The 21,349-nt window shown below is 50.7% G+C and overlaps 1 protein-coding gene across 1 annotated transcript in view; it reads right to left on the bottom strand.

The window, feature by feature from the left end:
- Positions 1-21,349, bottom strand: part of LOC139281369 (stabilin-2-like) — a 244,136-nt gene that overhangs the window by 193,739 nt on the left and 29,048 nt on the right. The window contains exons 5-11 of the mRNA XM_070901523.1: positions 18,065-18,134; positions 10,532-10,627; positions 8,605-8,730; positions 8,156-8,352; positions 3,582-3,715; positions 1,884-2,017; positions 340-422 (exon numbers count right to left, since the gene is read on the bottom strand). Of these exons, the coding sequence (XP_070757624.1) occupies positions 340-422; positions 1,884-2,017; positions 3,582-3,715; positions 8,156-8,352; positions 8,605-8,730; positions 10,532-10,627; positions 18,065-18,134 (840 nt within the window). The remainder of the gene's footprint in view (positions 1-339; positions 423-1,883; positions 2,018-3,581; positions 3,716-8,155; positions 8,353-8,604; positions 8,731-10,531; positions 10,628-18,064; positions 18,135-21,349) is intronic.

Below are 21,349 nucleotides of genomic sequence, written 5' to 3' on the forward strand. Positions count from 1 at the left end.
TTAACCCCCCACTCCCCCACACACCCTTCTTGCTGGGTCGGGGAGGGGGGGTGAAGGGGAGGGTGAGCAGCGTGTTAAAATCGAGGCTCACGGTGTCCAATACAGGAAGTGCTCCAAGTCCCAGCAGTAACATCCCTCATCGCGATAAGCACAGAAAAGTCATAAAGAGGAATGTTTCTCTGAGGGATATCGAGGGATACGGGGACATGCAGGGAAGTGGAGTTGAGGTTGAAGATCAGCCGTGATCTCATTGAATGGCGGAGCAGACTCGAGGGGCCGAATGGCCGACTCCTGCTCCTAATTCTTATGTTCTCATGACATGAAACTCTGGTAACTTACATCAACTCCTTTAAAGGCCTTGTCAGTCGGTACAAATAAAGTAAAAGGGCCCAGATTTGTCAGTGGTTTGGAATAACCAGTACCTGAGAGAAAAAGGTGCACAATTATAGACAGCTGTTTTGAAGCCATTTGAAAAGTTCACATTTCTATGTTACACAGGATTACACAGGATATACGGCCCAGAAACCGTCCATTTGGCCCAACCAGTCCATGTCGGCGTTTATGCTCCACTCGAAGCCTCCTCCCGTCTTTCCTCATCTAAATCTAACAGCATAACCCTCTATTCCCTTCTCCCCCGTATACTTGTCCAGCCTCCCCTTAAATGCATCGATACTATTTATGACAACATTAGAGGAAAATGTACTTAAACATATCAAGACTGGGACTATTTAAATTATAGGACTAATTCCCCCCAATCCTGGATCCGGGGGATGATTGTGGGGGAAGAAGATAGGGAGTGCTCGATGACCAGGATCCATCTCATTGCCTTTCTACCATCCTGGTCGTCGCATATACAATGATAATGGAGCAGTTGACCAATTCCAGCAATCAGTCTCTGTCAGTGAGTGTACAACTGACCCGGACACGAGGCGAGGAAAACTGCCAGTGATGGAGAGCTTTGGGAACCTCAGGTCCAAAGGCCCCTGTTCCCCCCGAGGTCGCTGCACTCACCACACCTCACATCAGAAATAGGAGCAGGAGTCAGCCATTTGGCCCCTGGATCACGGCTGATCATCGACCTCAACTCCACTTTCCCGCCCAATCCCCATATCCCTCGATTCCCCTCAACTCCAAAAATCTATCGATCTCAGCCTTGAATATACTCACAGACTGAGCCTCCACAGCCCTCTGGGGCAAAGAATTCCAAAGATTCACCCCCCTCTGAGTGAAGAAATTTCTCCTCATCTCAGTCCTAAATGGCCGACCCCCTTATCCTGAGACTGTGACCCCTGGTTCTAGACTCCCCAGCTGTGGCCTGCACCCTCTCCCCAGAGACAACCCCTGGGCCTCGCCATTTCCCCACCCGGCATGGATAGGTATGCAACAGACCTCACTCACCCTCCCAACACCCCACAACCCCCAACCCCCTCCCCACCCCCTCCACCTCACACCCCCACCTCGATACACCCCCACAACCCCCTCACCCCACCCTCCCACTGCCCCCACACCCCCCACAACCCCCCCATCCCCACCCCCTCCACCTCACACCCCCACCTCGATACACCCCCACAACCCCCTCACCCCACCCTCCCACTGCCCCCACAACCCTCACAACTCTCCCCACTACCCCCACCCCCCCAAAACCCACCTGTGGTTAAAATCGGAGGCTTTGTTTGAAAGAGCCAGCACTGGCCCATTGTATTACACCAGATATATGGCGCCGAAACAGGCCATTTGGCCCAAACAGTCGGTGCCACCATTTATGCTCGCACGGTGGACCAAATGGCCTCCTTCTGCGCTGTATCATTCTAAGATTGTCTACAGGTTTCATGGCGATTGATGTAAGAGCTAAAATCACAAAGCGTGAGGAGAGAGAGAGTTACCGAAGAACAGCATGGCTGATGTCAGTCGGCCCTGCCATTGTTTACCAGGCTGAGTGTTCAGGTCCTTGATTCTCTCCATGATGCTGCCATAGCAGACTGAGCCATCGCCGATATATCCTTCACTGCAGGTGCACCTAGTTGAGGCAGTCACACACGGTAATAAGCTTCCCAATTAGCATTGACATGTATTAAAGCTAACTAATTATCTTTTGTAGGCCAGGTTTGGCGTCTATTAAAAGCTCTGAATCTCACTGGTCCAGAATTTCCTCAGGAGTTCCGTAAACATGGCGGGGGTTTGGTGGAAGGGGGCAGGAACTCAGGTATATGGAGAGACTGGAGAAGCTGGCTTGTTCTCCTTAGAGCAGAGAGGGTTAGCAGGAGATTTAATCGAGGTGTTCAATATCATGGAAAGCAGATAGAGAGAAAGTGTTTCCCGTGTCGGGAGGGCTCGGTAACCAGAGGGACACAGATTTCAGATCATTGACAAAAAAAAGCCCCAGGGGAGATGAGGAGAAATGTTTTTAATTAGCGAGTTGTTACAATCTGGAATTCACTGGCTGAAAGGGAGCAGCTTCAATAGTAAATTTCTAAAGTGAATTGGAAAAAAGAAAACATTTACAGGGCTGTGGGGAAAGGGTGGGGCAGTGGGACTAAGCGGGCAGTTCTTTCAAACAGGCACAATGGGCCGAATGGCCTGCTGTGCTGTCTGGTGCTCTGAAGGCCAGTGACATTACTGCCACCCCCCTATTCCAGGTGGGGAATGTTCTATACCAGGGGTTCCTGCTCTCCCAGCTCACCTGCGACCCACGGGAGGACTGGATGTCGTGAGCCTTGAGATAGGGCAAATGGACCCCACCGGCGATGGAGAACAAGGGAGACCTGGCCCTCAGAGATTGGCATATTTAAAAAAAATCTGAATTAGCATTCTTTACACAGAGGGCCAAAGAGGAGCTGGCTGTTGTCTCAGGTGGGGGGGTGCAGAGGGCGGGGAGGAAGGATGGGGGGTGGGGAGAGAAGGATGGGAGGGCGGGGGAGGCAGGGTTGGGTGGGGGCAGGGTGGGGAGAGGTGGGGAGGGTGGAGGCAGGAGGGGGGGGGACTTGGTATCCACACAAGGCGGTGGGGGGGGCGGGGATTTTCCAGCCACAGAAGAATATAAGAACATAAAAAATAGAAAATGGGAACAGAAAACGCTGGAAATGCTCGGCGGGTCAGGCAGTATCTGTGGAGAGAGAGACAGCGTTAACATTTCAGGCCAGTGACCTTTCAGCAGAATTAGGAGCAAGAGTCGGCCATTCGGCCCCTCGATCCTGCTCCATCATTCAATGAGATCACGGCTGACCTTCGACCTCAACTCCACTTTCACTCCGCGTGGGGCAAGGCTGGTACCACTGTGCCCACAGTAGGGCGGGTGCTCACCAGCCCTGGGCAATTGAGGTGCCCACAAGCTCCACTGACCCAAGCAAAGTCCAGCTGGGTGGCCGACGGAGGTCACGACCCCAGCGTGACTCCCATGGGTTAGCTGGGCCGAGCTCCATCCTCCGGCCCTCAAACCCCAACCAGGAGGTGCAGCAGATTCAAGTCGCGTTCAGCCCGGACACGGGCTAAGCTAGTGAAATGCCTGTCCAATGATTCATTAACTCCCCTCGGTGAACGTGTGACACCATTACGGTGAACAGTCAGTGAGGTGGACTGCTTACTCAATTTGTCCGGGGGCAACAGTGACACAGTTGGCAGTTTTAGCGCAGGTGTTGTTTGTGTGGCAGACGTCAGTGAGGTCACATCCTCTTCCCGCTGACAGATTCTCGTAGCCTTCCTGACACTGACAATGGGACTAGAAGAGAGCAGAAAACAGTGTCGGGTTACTGATTAACCCTCACAATATACTTCCACCATACAACATGCCGAAAGTAAGTCTTCCTTACTTTCATTTTACACAAAAGTAGAGCTTTAGTTTGTGTAAAGCATCGTTTATATAAACATTTTAGGGCCAAAGTTGCCCCTTTCTATCAGAGCTGTGACCTGCCTCGCTCCGCTCGCTCCGCACCGAGGGGCCGCCATTTTGAAAATTGCCCTGCTTTATTTTTGCAACAGTGTAGCGGACCGCCACGGCCATCTTCCCACCCCATCGGGCACACACCGACCCTTTACCGACCGGCACTGACCCTTTACCGACCCTTTACCGACCGGCACCGACCCTTTACCGACCGGAACCTACCTCTTACCGACCGGCACCGACACTTTACCGACCGGAACCTACCCCTTACCGACCGGAACCTACCTCTTACCGACCGGCACTGACCCCTTACCGATCGACGCCGACCCTTTACCGACCGGCACCGACCCTTTACCGACCGGCACCGACCCTTTACCGACCGGCACCGACCCTTTACCGACCGGCGCCGACCCTTTACCGACTGATGCCGACCCTTTACCGACCGGCACCGACCCTTTACCGACCGGCACCGACCCTTTACCGACCGGCACCGACCCTTTACCGACCGGCACCGACCCTTTACCGACCGGCACCGACCCTTTACCGACCGGCACCGACCCTTTACCGACCGGCGCCGACCCTTTACCGACTGATGCCGACCCTTTACCGACCGGCACCGACCCTTTACCGACCGGCACCGACCCTTTACCGACCGGCACCGACCCTTTACCGACCGGCACCGACCCTTTACCGACCGGCACCGACCCTTTACCGACTGATGCCGACCCTTTACCGACCGGCACCGACCCTTTACCGACCGGCACCGACCCTTTACCGACCGGCACCGACCCTTTACCGACCGGCACCGACCCTTTACCGACCGGCACCGACCCCTTACTGCCCCGTGAGGGAAGTTGCCCCGCGGGAGCTGATGGGCCTCCGCTCGCTGCCCCGACAGCGTTCCCGGGCGGGAAGCTCCTTGTGGCTGGGCGGCCCTAAGCTATGAATTCCCTCCCAAAAACCTCTCCTCCTCTTTTAAGACTCTCTTTAAAACCTACTTCCTTTTGGTCACCTGTCCTAATCTCTCCTAATGTGGTTCGGTGTCAAATTTTGTCTGATAATGCTCCTGTGAAGCGCCTTGGGACATTTCACTACGCTAAAGGCGCTATATAAATGCACATTGCCGGTGTATAGCCTTTCACTTGATAAACAAGAGCAGCAACAATAGAATGGGGGGGGGCAATGTTCCGATGGGAAGCTGGCGTGCCCACTGCCCCCCGTTCCGATGCACGTGGGCGGGCGGTGAATTTGCCTACCGTTGACGCGCGCTCAGGACGTTAACCCGTCTAACCGCGGCTCGCTGGGACGTAGAAAGATTTTCAGCAAACACGGAGGTCGGGTGGGGGTGAGGAGCTTACGGCCCAGAAATTACGGTCAGAGGCTTCTTGCAGGCAGACACCTTCAACCGAAAATCTTTTTACGAAATTACTTGGTGGTCCCGGAGGAACATATACTTGCAGTCCGAGGCCTCCAATCACACTCCAGCGTATGGACACATGTATTCCAGGAGCAAGTGAGCAGCCTAAGATCACGTGGGCCGCACCAACCGAGGAAAATGGCGTCTCCCCATTTACAGTAATGGTGAGTTCCATCTGTACGGATACAATACCACCATTACAGTATGGATACAATACCACCATTACAGTACGGATACAGTACCACCATTACAGTACAGATACAGTACCACCATTACAGTATGGATACAGTACCACCATTACAGTACAGATACAGTACCACCATTACAGTATGGATACAGTACCACCATTACAGTACGGATACAGTACCACCATTACAGTACATACACAGTACCACCATTACAGTACGGTTGCAGTACCACCATTACAGTACGTACACATACCACCATTACAGTACGGATACAGTACCACCATTACAGTACAGATACAGTACCACCATCACCATTACAGAACGGATTCATGAAGGAAGACACAAATAACCTTCCGAAGATACTAGGGGACAGTAGGTCTAGTGAGAAGGAGGAACTGAAGGTTATCCTTATTAGGCGGGAAATTGTGTTAGGGAAATTGATGGGATTGAAGGCTGATAAATCCCCAGGGCCTGATAGTCTGCATCCCAGAGTACTTAGGGAAGTGGCCCTAGAAATAGTGGATGCATTGGTGATCATTTTCCAACAATCTATCGACTCGGGATCAGTTCCCATGGACTGGAGGGTAGCTAATGTAACACCACTTTTTAAGAAAGGAGGGAGAGAGAAAACAGGTAATTATAGACTGGTTAGCCTGACATCAGTAGTGGGGAAAATGTTGGAATCAATTATTAAGGATGAAATAGCAGCGCATTTGGAAAGCAGTGACAGGATCGGTCCAAGTCAGCATGGATTTATGAAAGGGAAATCATGCTTGACAAATCTTCTGGAATTTTTTGAGGATGTAACTAGTAGAGTGGACAAGGGAGAACCAGTGGATGTGGTGTATTTGGACTTTTAAAAGGCTTTTGACAAGGTCCCACACAAGAGATTGGTGTGCAATATCAAAGCACATGGTATTGGGGCAAATGTACTGACGTGGATAGAGAACTGGTTGGCAGACAGGAAGCAGAGAGTCGGGATAAACGGGTCCTTTTCAGAAAGGCAGGCAGTGACTAGTGGAGTGCCGCAGGGCTCAGTGCTGGAACCCTAGATATTAACAATATACGTCAATGATTTGGATGAAGGAATTGAGTGTAATATCTCTAAGTTTGCAGATGACACTAAGCTGGGTGGCGGTGTGAGCTGTGAGGAGGATGCTAAGAGGCTGCAGAGTGACTTGGACAGGTTAGGTGAATGGGCAAATACATGGCAGATGCAGTATAATGTGGATAAATGTGAGGTTATCCATTTTGGATGCAAAAACACGAAGGCAGAATATTATCTGAATGGCGGCAGATTAGGAAAAGGGGAGGTGCATCGAGACCTGGGTGTCATGGTAGATCAGTCATTGAAAGTTGGCATGTAGGTACAGCAGGCGGTGAAGAAGGCAAATGGTATGTTGGCCTTCATAGCGAGGGGATTTGAGTATAGGAGCAGGGAGGTCTTACTGCAGTTGTACAGGTCCTTGGTGAGGCCTCACTTGGAATATTGTGTTCAGTTTTGGTCTCCCAATTTGAGGAAGGACTTTCTTGCTATTGAGGGAGTGCAGCGAAGGTTCACCAGACTGATTCCCGGGATGGCAGGACTGTCATATGAGGAGAGACTGGATCGACTGGGCCTGTATTCACTGGAGTTTAGAAGGATGAGAGGGGATCTCATAGAAACATATAAGATTCTGACGGGACTGGACAGGTTAGATGCAGGAAGAATGTTCCCGATGTTGTGGAAATCCAGAACCGGGGACACAGTCAAAGGATGAGGAGTAAGCCATTTACGACTGAGATGAGGAGAAACTTCTTCACTCAGAGAGCTGTTAACCTGTGGAATTCCCTGCCGCAGAGAGTTGTTGATGTCAGTTCATTGAATATATTCAAGAGGGAGTTAGATGTGGCCCTTACGGCTAAAGGGATCAAGGGGTATGGAGAGAAAGCAGGAAAGGGGTACTGAGGGAATGATCAGCCATGATCTTATTGAATGGTGGTGCAGGCTCGAAGGGCCGAATGGCCTACTCCTGCACCTATTTTCTATGTTTCTAAGTTTCTATGTTTCTATGATACAATACCACCATTACAGTAGGAATACAGTATCACCATTACAGTACAGATAGAGTATCACCAATACAGCACGGACACAGTGCCACCATTACAGTACGGATGCAATACCACCATCACCATTACAGTACGGATACAGTATCACCATTACTGTGACTGGAGATACCCCAAAACACACAAACATTTTAAATAAATAAGGAAAACACTTCAGTTGTTTAAAGTTAATTGAAATTGAATTTAATAAAATGTTTTAAACAAAAATATATATTTTTTGAATTTCTTTAATATATTTTAATAAGGGTAAAAATAAACTTACCTTAATGGACAAGGTTTGCAATATAAAAATTATTGATAAAATGTTATTTTTCTATCCTTTAAACTCTTACGCCGGTAGAAACAAGCCATACTCCTGCTTTCACCGCTGGGCGGGGTGTCCAACTCTCCGCACGCCAATGTCCTCCTCCCGAGCGAGTTGTTTTTGGCAGATCGCAAATATCGGCACATGCACATTGCACGCCGCGAACCAGCACTTGCGGCGTCTCTTTGGGCGTGTGCACACACAGTACGCGCCCGGAGAGGCCGCAATATACGGCCCCACGCAGTGACTGGATGAGAACCTACCTTTCCAGGGCCGTCGTAGAGGCAAAGTGTGGAGTTTGTGGGACAGTTGCCGAAATGTGTTTGGCAGGGATCAATGGGCAAGCAGATCTGGCCGTCGCCGTGGTAACCCTCTTGGCATTTGCAGGTGAAAGCGTTGGGCGCGAGATAGGCACACGCAGCATTGGGGCTGCAGGCATTGTAAAGGCAAGGATTAATCGCTGGAGAAAGAAGAACAGAGTAGGGTTGCTTATGTTTTATCACTTTAGTACATGTCAAGCTTTAAACTACTGCACAATGGGATCAAAATGGGCACCCGCTTGGAGCACAGATGAGTTCCTATATATTCATTACTTCATCTTCTGGTGCAATTCAAATGAAACAGACCCAATTGCTATTAATGGAATGGGGTTTTTCTTTGAACAGGAGCTGAAAACATTCCCCTTGTAGTCGATAGCACAAAAAACACTCACGCTCACACAGTGTGCCCCCGTTGGTACGGTAACCAGGTAAGCATTCACACACCAGCTTTCCAGTGTCTGCTTCTTCAGAACATCTCGTGTTTTCAGGGCACTGCAATGCCCGACAAGCGGGAATGGCTTAGAAGACAAGAAAGAACATAAGAACATAAGAAATGGGAGCATGAGTAGGCCATACGGCCCCTCGAGCCTGCTCCACCATTCAATACGATCGTGGCTGATCTGATCATGGACTCAGCTCCACTTCCCTGCCCGCTCCCCATAACCCTTGACCCCCTTATCGCTCAAAAATCTGTCTATTCGCCTTAAATGTATTCCATGACCCAGACTCCACAGTTCCCTGGGGCAGAGAATTGCACAGATTCACGACCCTCTGAGAGAAGAAATTCCTCCTCATCTCAGTTCTAAATGGGCGGCCCCTTATTCTGAAACTATGCCCCTAGTTCTAGATTCCCCCACGAGGGGAAACATCCTCTCTGCATCTATCTTATTGAGCCCCCTCAGTTATTTCAATAAGATCACCTCTCATTCTTCTAAACACCAAATGAGTACAGGCCCAACCTGCTGAAGCCTAATAGAGACTTGAAGCACTCGTTGAAAATACGGCAGAAATGTGCAGAGCTTTGCACTGCAATGCCCGACAAGCGGGAATGGCTTAGAAGACAAGTTCTGTTCTGGCCTCTTGCGCAACCCCTGTTTTAATTGCCCCACCATTCTGCCTTCATCTGTCTAAGCCCTAAACTGTGGCAGTCACTCCCTAAACCTCTCCACCTCTCTCTCCTCCTCTAAGCCGCTCCTTAAACTCTATCTCTTCAACAAATCTTGTCTTAATATCATCTTATGTGGCTCGGTGTCAAATTTTGTTTTGATAATCGCTCCTGTGATGCGCCTTGGGACGTTTTACTACATTAAAGGTGCTATATAAATACACGCTATAGTTGGTGTTGTATTGCATGATGTAAAATGATGGAAGAAAGAATGGACTTGCATTTATATAGCGCCTTTCACAACCTCAGGATATCCAGAAGCATTTTCCAGCCAATTATGTACTTGTATTTACGCGCTGCACTTCCTGTCGGGGGCGGAGCCGGAGCGCTAACCGCGGGAATTTCCCCGCGCCAGGCGGATCGCGCATTGCTGTGGCGGGACCATTAAAGGGGCAGGCACGCTGCGAACTCTGCAGTGGGAGTGAGGGGGGTCACCACTGCGCCATGGGGGCAGCGGGATGCCGGACTGCAACATGGCGGCACGGATCCCGGGAATTCGTCACGGCGAGGCCGCGACAGGTCGGTCGGCCGTTGGGAAACAATGGCGCGCTGCCCCTCCCCTTTAATGCTCACCCTGCGAGCGGAGTGCGGCCGGTTCGTGACCTGTGAGGCCGGAACGGGCATCACCCGCGGCGGCCTGAACGGGACGCTGCACACGGTGATTGACGGCATCATCGCCGGGGCAGCGGCCCGGACACTACCCGCGGAGTTTCCTGACCCCACGCCTCGGGCGAGAAATCGTTTGCATCCCCCAATGCTGCTAACGGGAGGTGCAAGCAATGCAAATTTCTGCCCCTTTAATCTTCCCTGCCGTCCGCCCTGAGGAAAGGTCATCGGCCTGAAACGCTAACTCTGTTTCTCTCGCCTGACCTGCTGAGTATTTCCAGCATTTTCTGTTGTCGTTTCAGATTTCCCTCAAACGCAGTGTTTTGCTTTTGTACAGTCTCAACTCAGCCCTTCCATCCACCGAGATCCAGAAACAACATAACCACAAGTCCGCTAAATATATAGCACAATAGTACTTCGAGATGTTTTTGTTGTTGCTAGGAACTCGATGCTTTGCTGAAGTAAAATGTGCTCCATAAATACTGCCTTACATTGTTCACTCAGGCACGGCCTGCCCTTACTGTAACAGGTCCGTGTGCGGTACTTACGCTGGTCACACTTCACCCCCGTGTAGCCTGAATAACAAGTGCACTTGCCGTCTCCTGCGATTCCACCATTGCAGTCTCCGTGAAGACATTCACACACTACGGGGAAAGAGAATCAGCATTAGTTTAAGATCAGCCAGATACATGCAGCATTTTATGACGGATATCACGTTTCTCGCTTTATTGTCGCTAGAACTTTGACAGATCTACATTATTTAGCCAAGCATTGTATTGTACACTTGGAGCCTTGCCACTGTGTCTGAGGCCCTCGATAGGCCCAAATGGGGCGAAGAAAAATGTAAAGAATGACGGGGGTGAAACTGTGTCACGCCCGGTTTGTGGACGGTACCCGAGGAGGCGGGATTTCCTGTGCTCAGTGCATGTCCCGCCCCGGCCACAGAATTCGGGATACCGTCCTTCACAGGAAGTGGAGTGCAATGTTGCTCCCTCCACTTCCTGTTGGGGCGGAGTCCGGAGCGCTAGGCGGGCGGGATCGGGAGCGCCGCGCGGTTTCCCCACGTAACACAGCTGCTGTTCAACGCCCCTCCCCCTCCGTTAAAGGGGCGGGGCCGCTGCGAGCTCTGCCAGGTCTCTGATGGCCTCTGGGGGGGTCACATAGAAACATAGAAACACAGAAAATAGGTGCAGGAGTAGGCCATTCGGCCCTTCGAGCCTGCACCGCCATTCAATAAGATCATGGCTGATCATTCACCTCAGTACCCCTTTCCTGCTTTCTCTCCATAACCCTTGATTATGAGAGGCGGGAGTCGAGAGAGGCAGCGGCCTATAAAAGGCTCAGCAGTCCGGGGAGAGTCGAGAGAGGCGGGAGTCGAGAGAGGCAGCGGCCTATAAAAGGCTCAGCAGTCCGGGGAGAGTCGAGAGAGGCGGGAGTCGAGAGAGGCAGCGGCCTATAAAAGGCTCAGCAGTCCGGGGAGCGTCGAGAGAGGCAGCGGCTTATAAAAGGCTCAGCAGTCCGGGGAGCGTCGAGAGAGGCGGGAGTCGAGAGAGACGTACCGGTGCAGCTCCAGCTGAGAGAAGGCAAAAAAGGCAAAAAAGAAGTAGAAAGAAATCAAAAGGTGACGTCACAGCCAACGTGGTAAGTGATTGGCTGCTGATTGGTGAGTAGTTTTTCTTTTTCTTTATTAGTCAGTAACTTTTAACATTGTTGTCGGCAATTTAAGTGTATCTAAGGGTTAAGTCATGACAGGACAGCTCGGTCACGTGATATGCTCCTCCTGTACCATGTGGGAACACGGGGACAACACCAGTGTCCCTGACGACGACGTGCGGGAAGTGTGTCCACCTCCGGCTACTGACGGTCCGCGTTGCGGAGTTGGAGCTGAAGGTGGATTCACTCTGGAGCATCCACGATGCTGAGAATGACGTGAGTATCACGTGTAGCGAGTTGGACTTACTGCAGGAGAAGGGTCCACAGCCAGCGAGGGAATGGAAGACCAGCAGGAAGAGTAGTGCAAGGAAGGTAGTGCAGGGGTCCCCTGTGGTCATCCCACTGCAAAACAGATACACTGCTTTGAGTGCTGTTGAGGGGGATGACTCATCAGGAGTGGGCAGCAGCAGCCAAGTTCATGGCACCGTGGCTGGCTCTGTTGCACAGGAGGGCAGGAAAAAGAGTGGGCGAGCGATAGTGATAGGGGATTCAATTGTAAGGGGAATAGATAGGCGTTTCTGCGGCCGCAACCGAGACTCCAGGATGGTATGTTGCCTCCCTGGTGCAAGGGTCAAGGATGTCTCGGAGCGGGTGGAGGACATTCTAAAAAGGGAGGGAGAACAGCCAGTTGTCGTGGTGCACGTTGGTACCAATGACATAGGTAAAAAAAGGGATGAGTTCCTACGAAATGAATTTAAGGAGCTAGGAGCTAAATTAAAAAGTAGGACCTCAAAAGTAGTAATCTCGGGATTGCTACCAGTGCCACGTGCTAGTCAGAGTAGGAATCGCAGGATAGCTCAGATGAATACGTGGCTTGAGCAATGGTGCAGCAGGGAGGGATTCAAATTCCTGGGGCATTGGAACCGGTTCTGGGGGAGGTGGGACCAGTACAATCCGGACGGTCTGCACCTGGGCAGAATCGGAACCAATGTCCTCGGGGGAGTGTTTGCTAGTGCTGTTGGGGAGGAGTTAAACTAATATGGCAGGGGGATGGGAACCAATGCAGGGAGATAGAGGGAAACAAAAAGGAGGCAAAAACAAAAGACAGAAAGGAGATGAGGAAAAGTGGAGGGCAGAGAAACCCAAGGCAAAGAACAAAAAGGGCCATTGTACAGCAAAATTCTAAAAGGACAGAGGGTGTTAAAAAAACAAGCCTAAAGGCTTTGTGTCTTAATGCAAGGAGTATCCGCAATAAGGTGGATGAATTAACTGTGCAAATAGATGTTAACAAATATGATGTGATTGGGATTACGGAGACGTGGCTCCAGGATGAGCAGGGCTGGGAACTCAACATCCAGGGGTATTCAACATTCAGGAAGGATAGAATAAAAGGAAAAGGAGGTGGGGTAGCATTGCTGGTTAAGGAGGAGATTAAGGCAATAGTTAGGAAGGACATTAGCTTGGATGATGTGGAATCTATATGGGTAGAGCTGCAGAACACCAAAGGGCAAAAAACGTTAGTGGGAGTTGTGTACAGACCTCCAAACAGTAGTAGTGATGTTGGGGAGGGCATCAAACAGGAAATTAGGGGTGCGTGCAATAAAGGTGCAGCAGTTATAATGGGTGACTTTAATATGCACATAGATTGGGCTAACCAAACTGGAAGCAATACGGTGGAGGAGGATTTTCTGGAGTGCATAAGGGATGGTTTTTTAGACCAATATGTCGAGGTACCAACTAGGGGGGAGGCCATCTTAGACTGGGTGTTATGTAATGAGAAAGGATTAATTAGCAATCTCGTTGTGCGAGGCCCCTTGGGGAAGAGTGACCATAATATGGTGGAATTCTGCATTAGGATGGAGAATGAAACAGTTAATTCAGAGACCATGGTCCAGAACTTAAAGAAGGCTAACTTTGAAGGTATGAGGCGTGAATTGGCTGAGATGGATTGGCGAATGATACTTAAGGGGTTGACTGTGGATGGGCAATGGCAGACATTTAGAGACCGCATGGATGAACTACAACAATTGTACATTCCTGTCTGGCATAGAAATAAAAAAGGGAAGGTGGCTCAACCGTGGCTATCAAGGGAAATCAGGGATAGTATTAAAGCCAAGGAAGTGGCATACAAATTGGCCAGAAATAGCAGCGAACCTGGGGACTGGGAAAAATTTAGAACTCAGCAGAGGAGGACAAAGGGTTTGATTAGGGCAGGGAAAATGGAGTATGAGAAGAAGCTTGCAGGGAACATTAAGACGGATTGCAAAAGTTTCTATAGATATGTAAAGAGAAAAAGGTTAGTAAAGACAAATGTAGGTCCCCTGCAGTCAGAATCAGGGGAAGTCATAACGGGGAACAAAGAAATGGCGGACCAATTGAACAAGTACTTTGGTTCGGTATTCACGAAGGAGGACACGAACAACCTTCCGGTTATAAAAGGGGTCGGGGGGTCTAGTAAGGAGGAGGAACTGAGGGAAATCCTTATTAGCCGGGAAATTGTGTTGGGGAAATTGATGGGATTGAAGGCCGATAAATCCCCAGGGCCTGATGGACTGCATCCCAGAGTACTTAAGGAGGTGGCCTTGGAAATAGTGGATGCGTTGACAGTCATTTTCCAACATTCCATTGACTCTGGATCAGTTCCTATGGAGTGGAGGGTAGCCAATGTAACCCCACTTTTTAAAAAAGGAGGGAGAGAGAAAACAGGGAATTATAGACCGGTCAGCCTGACATCGGTAGTGGGTAAAATGATGGAATCAATTATTAAGGATGTCATAGCAGTGCATTTGGAAAGAGGTGACATGATAGGTCCAAGTCAGCATGGATTTGTGAAAGGGAAATCATGCTTGACAAATCTTCTGGAATTTTTTGAGGATGTTTCCAGTAGAGTGGATAAGGGAGAACCAGTTGATGTGGTATATTTGGACTTTCAGAAGGCGTTCGACAAGGTCCCACACAAGAGATTGATGTGCAAAGTTAGAGCACATGGGATTGGGGGTAGTGTGCTGACATGGATTGAGAACTGGTTGTCAGACAGGAAGCAAAGAGTAGGAGTAAATGGGTACTTTTCAGAATGGCAGGCAGTGACTAGTGGGGTACCGCAAGGTTCTGTGCTGGGGCCCCAGCTGTTTACACTGTACATTAATGATTTAGATGAGGGGATTAAATGTAGTATCTCCAAATTTGCGGATGACACTAAGTTGGGTGGCAGTGTGAGCTGCGAGAAGGATGCTGTGAGGCTGCAGAGCGACTTGGATAGGTTAGGTGAGTGGGCAAATGCATGGCAGATGAAGTATAATGTGGATAAATGTGAGGTTATCCACTTTGGTGGTAAAAACAGAGAGACAGACTATTATCTGAATGGTGACAGATTAGGAAAAGGGGAGGTGCAAAGAGACCTGGGTGTCATGGTACATCAGTCATTGAAGGTTGGCATGCAGGTGCAGCAGGCGGTTAAGAAAGCAAATGGCATGTTGGCCTTCATAGCAAGGGGATTTGAGTACAGGGGCAGGGAGGTGTTGCTACAGTTGTACAGGGCATTGGTGAGGCCACACCTGGAGTATTGTGTACAGTTTTGGTCTCCTAACCTGAGGAAGGACATTCTTGCTATTGAGGGAGTGCAGCGAAGGTTCACCAGACTGATTCCCGGGATGGCGGGACTGACCTATCAAGAAAGACTGGATCAACTGGGCTTGTATTCACTGGAGTTCAGAAGAATGAGAGGGGACCTCATAGAAACATATAAAATTCTGACGGGGTTAGACAGGTTAGATGCAGGAAGAATGTTCCCAATGTTGGGGAAGTCCAGAACCAGGGGTCACAGTCTAAGGATAAGGGGTAAGCCATTTAGGACCGAGATGCGGAGGAACTTCTTCACCCAGAGAGTGGTGAACCTGTGGAATTCTCTACCACAGAAAGTTGTTGAGGCCAATTCACTAAATATATTCAAAAAGGAGTTAGATGAGGTCCTTACTGCTAGGGGGATCAAGGGGTATGGCGAGAAAGCAGGAATGGGGTACTGAAGTTGAATGTTCAGCCATGAACTCATTGAATGGCGGTGCAGGCTAGAAGGGCCGAATGGCCTACTCCTGCACCTATTTTCTATGTTTCTATGTTTTCTATCCCTTTAGCCGTGAGGGCCACATCTAACTCCCTCTTGAATATATCCAATGAACTGGCATCAACAACTCTCTGTGGTAGAGAATTCCACAGGTTAACAACTCTCTGAGTGAAGAGGTTTCTCCTCATCTCAGTCCTAAATGACTTACCCCTTATCCGAAGACTGTGTCCATTGGTTCTGGACTTCCCCAACATCGGGAACATTCTTCCCGTATCTAACCTGTCCAGTCCAGTCAGAATCTTACATGCTTCTATGAGATCCCCTCTCATCCTTCTAAACTCCAGTGAATACAGGCCCAGTTGATCCAGTCTCTCCTCATATGTCAGTCCTGCCATCCCGGGAATCAGTCTAGTGAACCTTCGCTGCACTCCCTCAATAGCAAGAACGTCCTTCCTCAGATTAGGAAGCCAAAACTGAATACAATATTCCAGGTGAGGCCTCACCAAGGCCCTGTACAACTGCAGTAAGACCTCCCTGTTCCTATACTCAAATCCCCTAGCTATGAAGGCCAACATACCATTTGCCTTCTTCACCGCCTGCTGTATCTGTATGCCAACTTTCAATGTACCATGACACCCAGGTCTCATTGCACCTCCCGTTTTCCTAATCTGCCGCTATTCAGATAGTATTCTGTCTTTGTGTTTTTGCCACCAAAGTGGATAACCTCACATTTATCCACATTATACTGCATCTGCCATGCATTTGCCCACTCACCTAACCTGTCCAAGTCACCCTGCAGCCTCTTAGCTCACACCGCCACCCAGCTTAGTGTCATCTGGAAATATTACACTCAATTCCTTCATCTTAATTGTTAATGTATATTGTAAAGAGCTGGGGTCCCAGCACTGAGCCCTGCGGCACCCCACTAGTCACTGCCTGCCATTCTGAAAAGGACCCGTTTATTCCGACTCTCTGCTTCCTGTCTGCCAACCAGTTCTCTATCCACATCAGTACATTACCCCCAATACCATGTGCTTTGATTTTGCACACCAATCTTTTGTGTGGGACCTTGTCAAAAGCCTTTTGAAAGCCCAAATACACCACATCCACTGGTTCTCCCTTGTCCACTCTACTAGTTACATCCTCAAAAAATTCCAGAAGATTTGTCAAGCATAATTTCCCCTTCCTAATTACCCCTGGGATAAATGTGACACCCGCTCCCTCAGCTCAGGAACTGTGTTCAAGGGAAGTTTGAGGAACAGCACCTTATCTTTCGATTAGACACTTTACAGCCTTCCGGACCCAATGTTGCATTCAACAATTTCAGAGCGTAACCTCTGCCCCCATTGTTTTGGTGCAGGTGCGTGTTTGTTCTGGATTGGGTGCGGCCGTTGCTGGCAAAGCCGGCGTTTATTGCCCGTCCAGTGAGTCGGTGCGGTGCGGTGAGAGATGCCAGGTGGTCCTTCGATGGTCTCCACTGGCCGTGCACGGGGTGGGATGGTGGTGGTTCCCTGAATGAAAGGCCCAAGCTGCACACTCTGTGTATTGAGAACCCACCTCCCTGGCCCCCGGGAAGCGGGGGTGCCGTGATCAGACCAGCACTCCTGCTGATCGCCGGGCGGAGTGATCGCGGCACCAACCCCGGGGCACCAACCCCGGGGCACCAACCCCGGGGCACCAACCCCGGGGCACCAACCCCAGGGCACCAACCCCAGGGCACCAACCCCGGGGCACCAACCCCGGGGCACCAACCCCGGGGCACCAACCCCGGGGCACTAACCCCAGGGCACCAACCCCGGGGCACCAACCCCAGGGCACCAACCCTGGGGCACCAAACCCAGGGCACCAACCCCAGGGCACCAACCCCGGGGCACCAACCCCAGGGCACTAACAGGGGGGCACTAATGCTCCCAATTTCTCCCCCTTGGACAGCAAGTGCTGATGATTGTGCTGTTGCCATTCACCCCCTCTCTCGACCCATCTTTGGTCTCTTAACTTGTCCCATTACCGTCTCCTCTTGCCTCGGAGCATCATCCCCTTTGTCATTTCATCTCTCCTCCCCTCCCCACTATCACAAACCTTCCCTTTTGTCCTTTCCCCCCGCCCCCACCCCATCCCCCCACCACCACCGTTCCCTGCCCCTACATTTGCTTAAAACCTGTTACTTCTCTAACTTTTTCCAGTTCTGACGAAAGGTCACGGACCTGAAACGTTAACTTTGTTTCTCTCTCCACAGACGCTGCCTGACCCGCTGAGTATCTCCAGCATTTCCTGTTTTAATATTATCTGTTATTAATGTTCATAGTTTGTTGTGTTTAATTTGCCGCTTGGGGCACTGAGATACAAAATGCAATGCGGCCACTCTCACCAGAAGCACAGTCGGGTCCATATATGCTCTCGGTCCCACATTTCTCACAGGCTGTTCCCGCAAAGCCATCCTGCAACCATTAACATCACAGTGTATATATTAGTCAGGCAGTGACAAAGGTGTTGAGTAACTGTTTACAATTGAAGTGTTCTGACCAGTAAAACAAATCGGACCCAGTGACCTGGCCCATTCCAAAAGGTTTCAAAAGTGCATTTCCAGCACGGGGCTTGACTGAGACTTTTCACTCCCGGTTCACGAGTTGACATAAAGTCAGCAAAAATCCAGAAGGTGCGTTTTGTGCATTTCTGGCGAAACAATGATTGTTGCTGAAAGCACTCAGTGAAAAATGTCAAAACAGGAGTCGGGCTGGTTCTAAATGGCTGCTTAGACCTGGTGACCCCGGCAAAGTTATCCGGGTCTTGGCAACCTACATGGTCATTCACCCCGCACCCCTCCCCCCCATCACCCACCCCTCCCCCCCTCCCCCATCCATCCCCCATCCCCCAACCCTCCCCCATCGCCCACCCCTCCCCAATAGCCCACCCCTCCCCCATCCCCCATAGCCCACTCCATCCCCATCCCCCATCGCCCACCCCTCCCCCATCCCCCAACCCTCCCCCATCGCCCACCCCTCCCCCATAGCCCACCCCTCCCCCATCCCCATTGCCCAACCCTCCCCCACCCCCCTCCACACCCCCTCTCCCACCCCTTTACCCCCCCCCCATCGCGCACCCCTCCCCATCCCTTCGCCCCCCCACCTCATCATCCCCATCCCCATCCCTCTTCCCCGCGTCCCCCATCCCCCACCCCTCCCCTACCACCCTCCTTCCTCCCCCATTCCCCTTCCCCCACTGTTTACCGTACGGGGCACCGGCCACCACGAGAGATGGTCTGTATCTGATCATCAATGGACATTGCAATGTATTTGCTTCATGGGTTCTTTGCTGAAGAATTCATAGCAACACATTGCTATTAAGAACTAGTTGGTTTATTAGCAAAGGTTTAACAATCACACAACACATTACCGGTTCATCCACCAGACTCACAATCACCTGCCCCATTGTGGATCCCCCGAACCCAACTGGCTGGGGTTTTATTGAGTCTTGTGAACATTACATGACTGGCTAAGCCACTCCCAACTCAACAGCTCTACAAACCTGTGAGCATCCTCACAGGGACATACATTACAGACGTGTTCAATTACATAGAAAGTTACAGCACAGAAACAGCCATTCAGCCCATCGCTCCGTGCCGGGGTTTATGCTCCACACCAGCCTCCTCCCACCCCTCTTCATCGCAGCCCATCACCATATTCCTTTCTCCCTCGTGTGTTTATCCAGCTTCCCCTTAAATCTATCTGTGCTACTCGCTTCAATCCCTCCCTGTGGCAGCGAGTTCCACATTCTCACCGCTCCCTGGGTAATAATAACTTGTATTTATATAGCGCCTTTAACGTAGTAAAATGTCCCAAGATGCTTCACAGCAGTGTTACAGACAAACAGATAAATTTGACACCGAGCCGCATAAGAAGAAATTAGCGCAGGTGAGGTAGGTTTTAAAGAGCGTCTTAAAGGAGGAACGAGAGGTAGAGAGGCGGAGAGGTTTAGGGAGGGAGTTCCAGAGCTTAGGGCCCAGGCAACAGAAGGCACGGCCACCGATGGTTGAGTGATTATGATCAGGGATGTTCAAGAGGCCAGAATTTGAGGAGCACAGACATCTCGGGGGGTTGTGAGGCTGAAAAAGATTAGAGAGATAGGGAGGGGCGAGGCCATGGAGTGATTTAGAAACAAGGATGGGAATTTTGAAATCGAGGCGTTGTTTAACTGGGAGCCAATGTAGGTCAGTGAGCACAAGGGTGATGGGTGATCTTGACTTGGTGCAGGTTAGGACACGGACTGCTGAGTTTTGGGTGACTTCAAGTTTACGTAGTGTGGGATGTGGGAGGCCAGCCAGGAGTGAGTTGGAATAGTCAAGTCTCGAGGTAACAAAGGCATGGATGGGAGTTTCAGCAGCAGAAGATCTGAGGCAGGGGCGGAGGAGGGCTGTGTTACGGAGGTAGAAAAAGGCGGGTTTAGTTACGCCGCGGATAGGTGGCTGGAAACTCATTTCAGGGTCAAATATGAGACCTAAGTTGCGAACAGTCTTGTTCACCCTCCGATTGAGGATAGGGAAAGGGCTGGAGTCAGTGGTTAGGGAACGCAGTTTGTGGTGGGGTCCAAAGATAATGGCTTCGGTCTTCCCAATATTTAATTGGAGAAAATTTCTGCTCATCCAGTACTGGATGTGGGACAAGCAATCTGACAGTTTAGAGACTGTGGAGGGGTCGAGAGAAGTGGTGGAGAGGTAGAGCTGGGTGTCTCAGCGTACATGTGGAAACTGACTCCGTGTTTTCGGATAATACGTAAAGAAGTTTCTCCTGAATTCCCCAGTGGATTTATCAGCGACTATCTTATATTTAGTTCAGGTCTCGCCCGAGTGGAACATCTCTACATTTACCGATCAAACCCCTTTCATCATCTTAAAGCCCTTTATCAGCTCAGCCTGCAGCTTTCTCTATTTTAGAGAAAAGAGACCCAGTGTTTAATCTTTGCTGATGGTTGTAGCTCCTCCTCGTGAATCTTTTTGAGCCCCTCTCCAGTGCCTCTGTATCCTTTCTATAAGATGGAGGCCAGAACTGTTCACAATATTCGCTACTTTCTTTAAATCCGATTACACGTTATGAAAACTGTGTACACAGTGCAGGTGTGGGATGCTGACTTAGAGACGGGTCGTCCTCCCTTAACCTTCCCCACCCCCCCATGGCCCTCCTGGTTCCCTGGGCACAACGATTAGGAACAAGATGTGGAGACTCGGATCAGTGGGTCCCCGACCCTTTTGCATTGTCTCAGAGTTTCTGGGGCCTGGCTCAGGGCAGGCGGCCTGGCTGTGGGTACCAGATGTAGAGGCCAGTAAGCGTGATATCACTCAGCTGGGGGGTGTGGGGGGGGGGGGCAGAGGGGTGGGGAGGGGGTTCATTTGATTCCTGGCCTCCAGCGTCATTTTCCTGATCACGTTGACTGGGGGCCATTGCACTGTGGCCTTCCCGCAGACTCCTGCCGACTGGAGGATCCCGCGGGAGGTCCCGGGGGCAGGGCGAGGTTTTCCAGTTAGTCTGGCGATGTTCCTCACCCCCCTCCCCCTACCTCAGCCCCTTCAATGTGGGGCAGTCTAACCGGCTGCCAAAAGGTCTCCAAGCTCCTCTGCCAACACTGCCAGGGGATGGGCCCGCACCATGTAAATACCCCA

Source organism: Pristiophorus japonicus, chromosome 15 (genome assembly GCF_044704955.1).
Source record: "Pristiophorus japonicus isolate sPriJap1 chromosome 15, sPriJap1.hap1, whole genome shotgun sequence".
NCBI classification, from domain to species: domain Eukaryota; kingdom Metazoa; phylum Chordata; class Chondrichthyes; family Pristiophoridae; genus Pristiophorus; species Pristiophorus japonicus.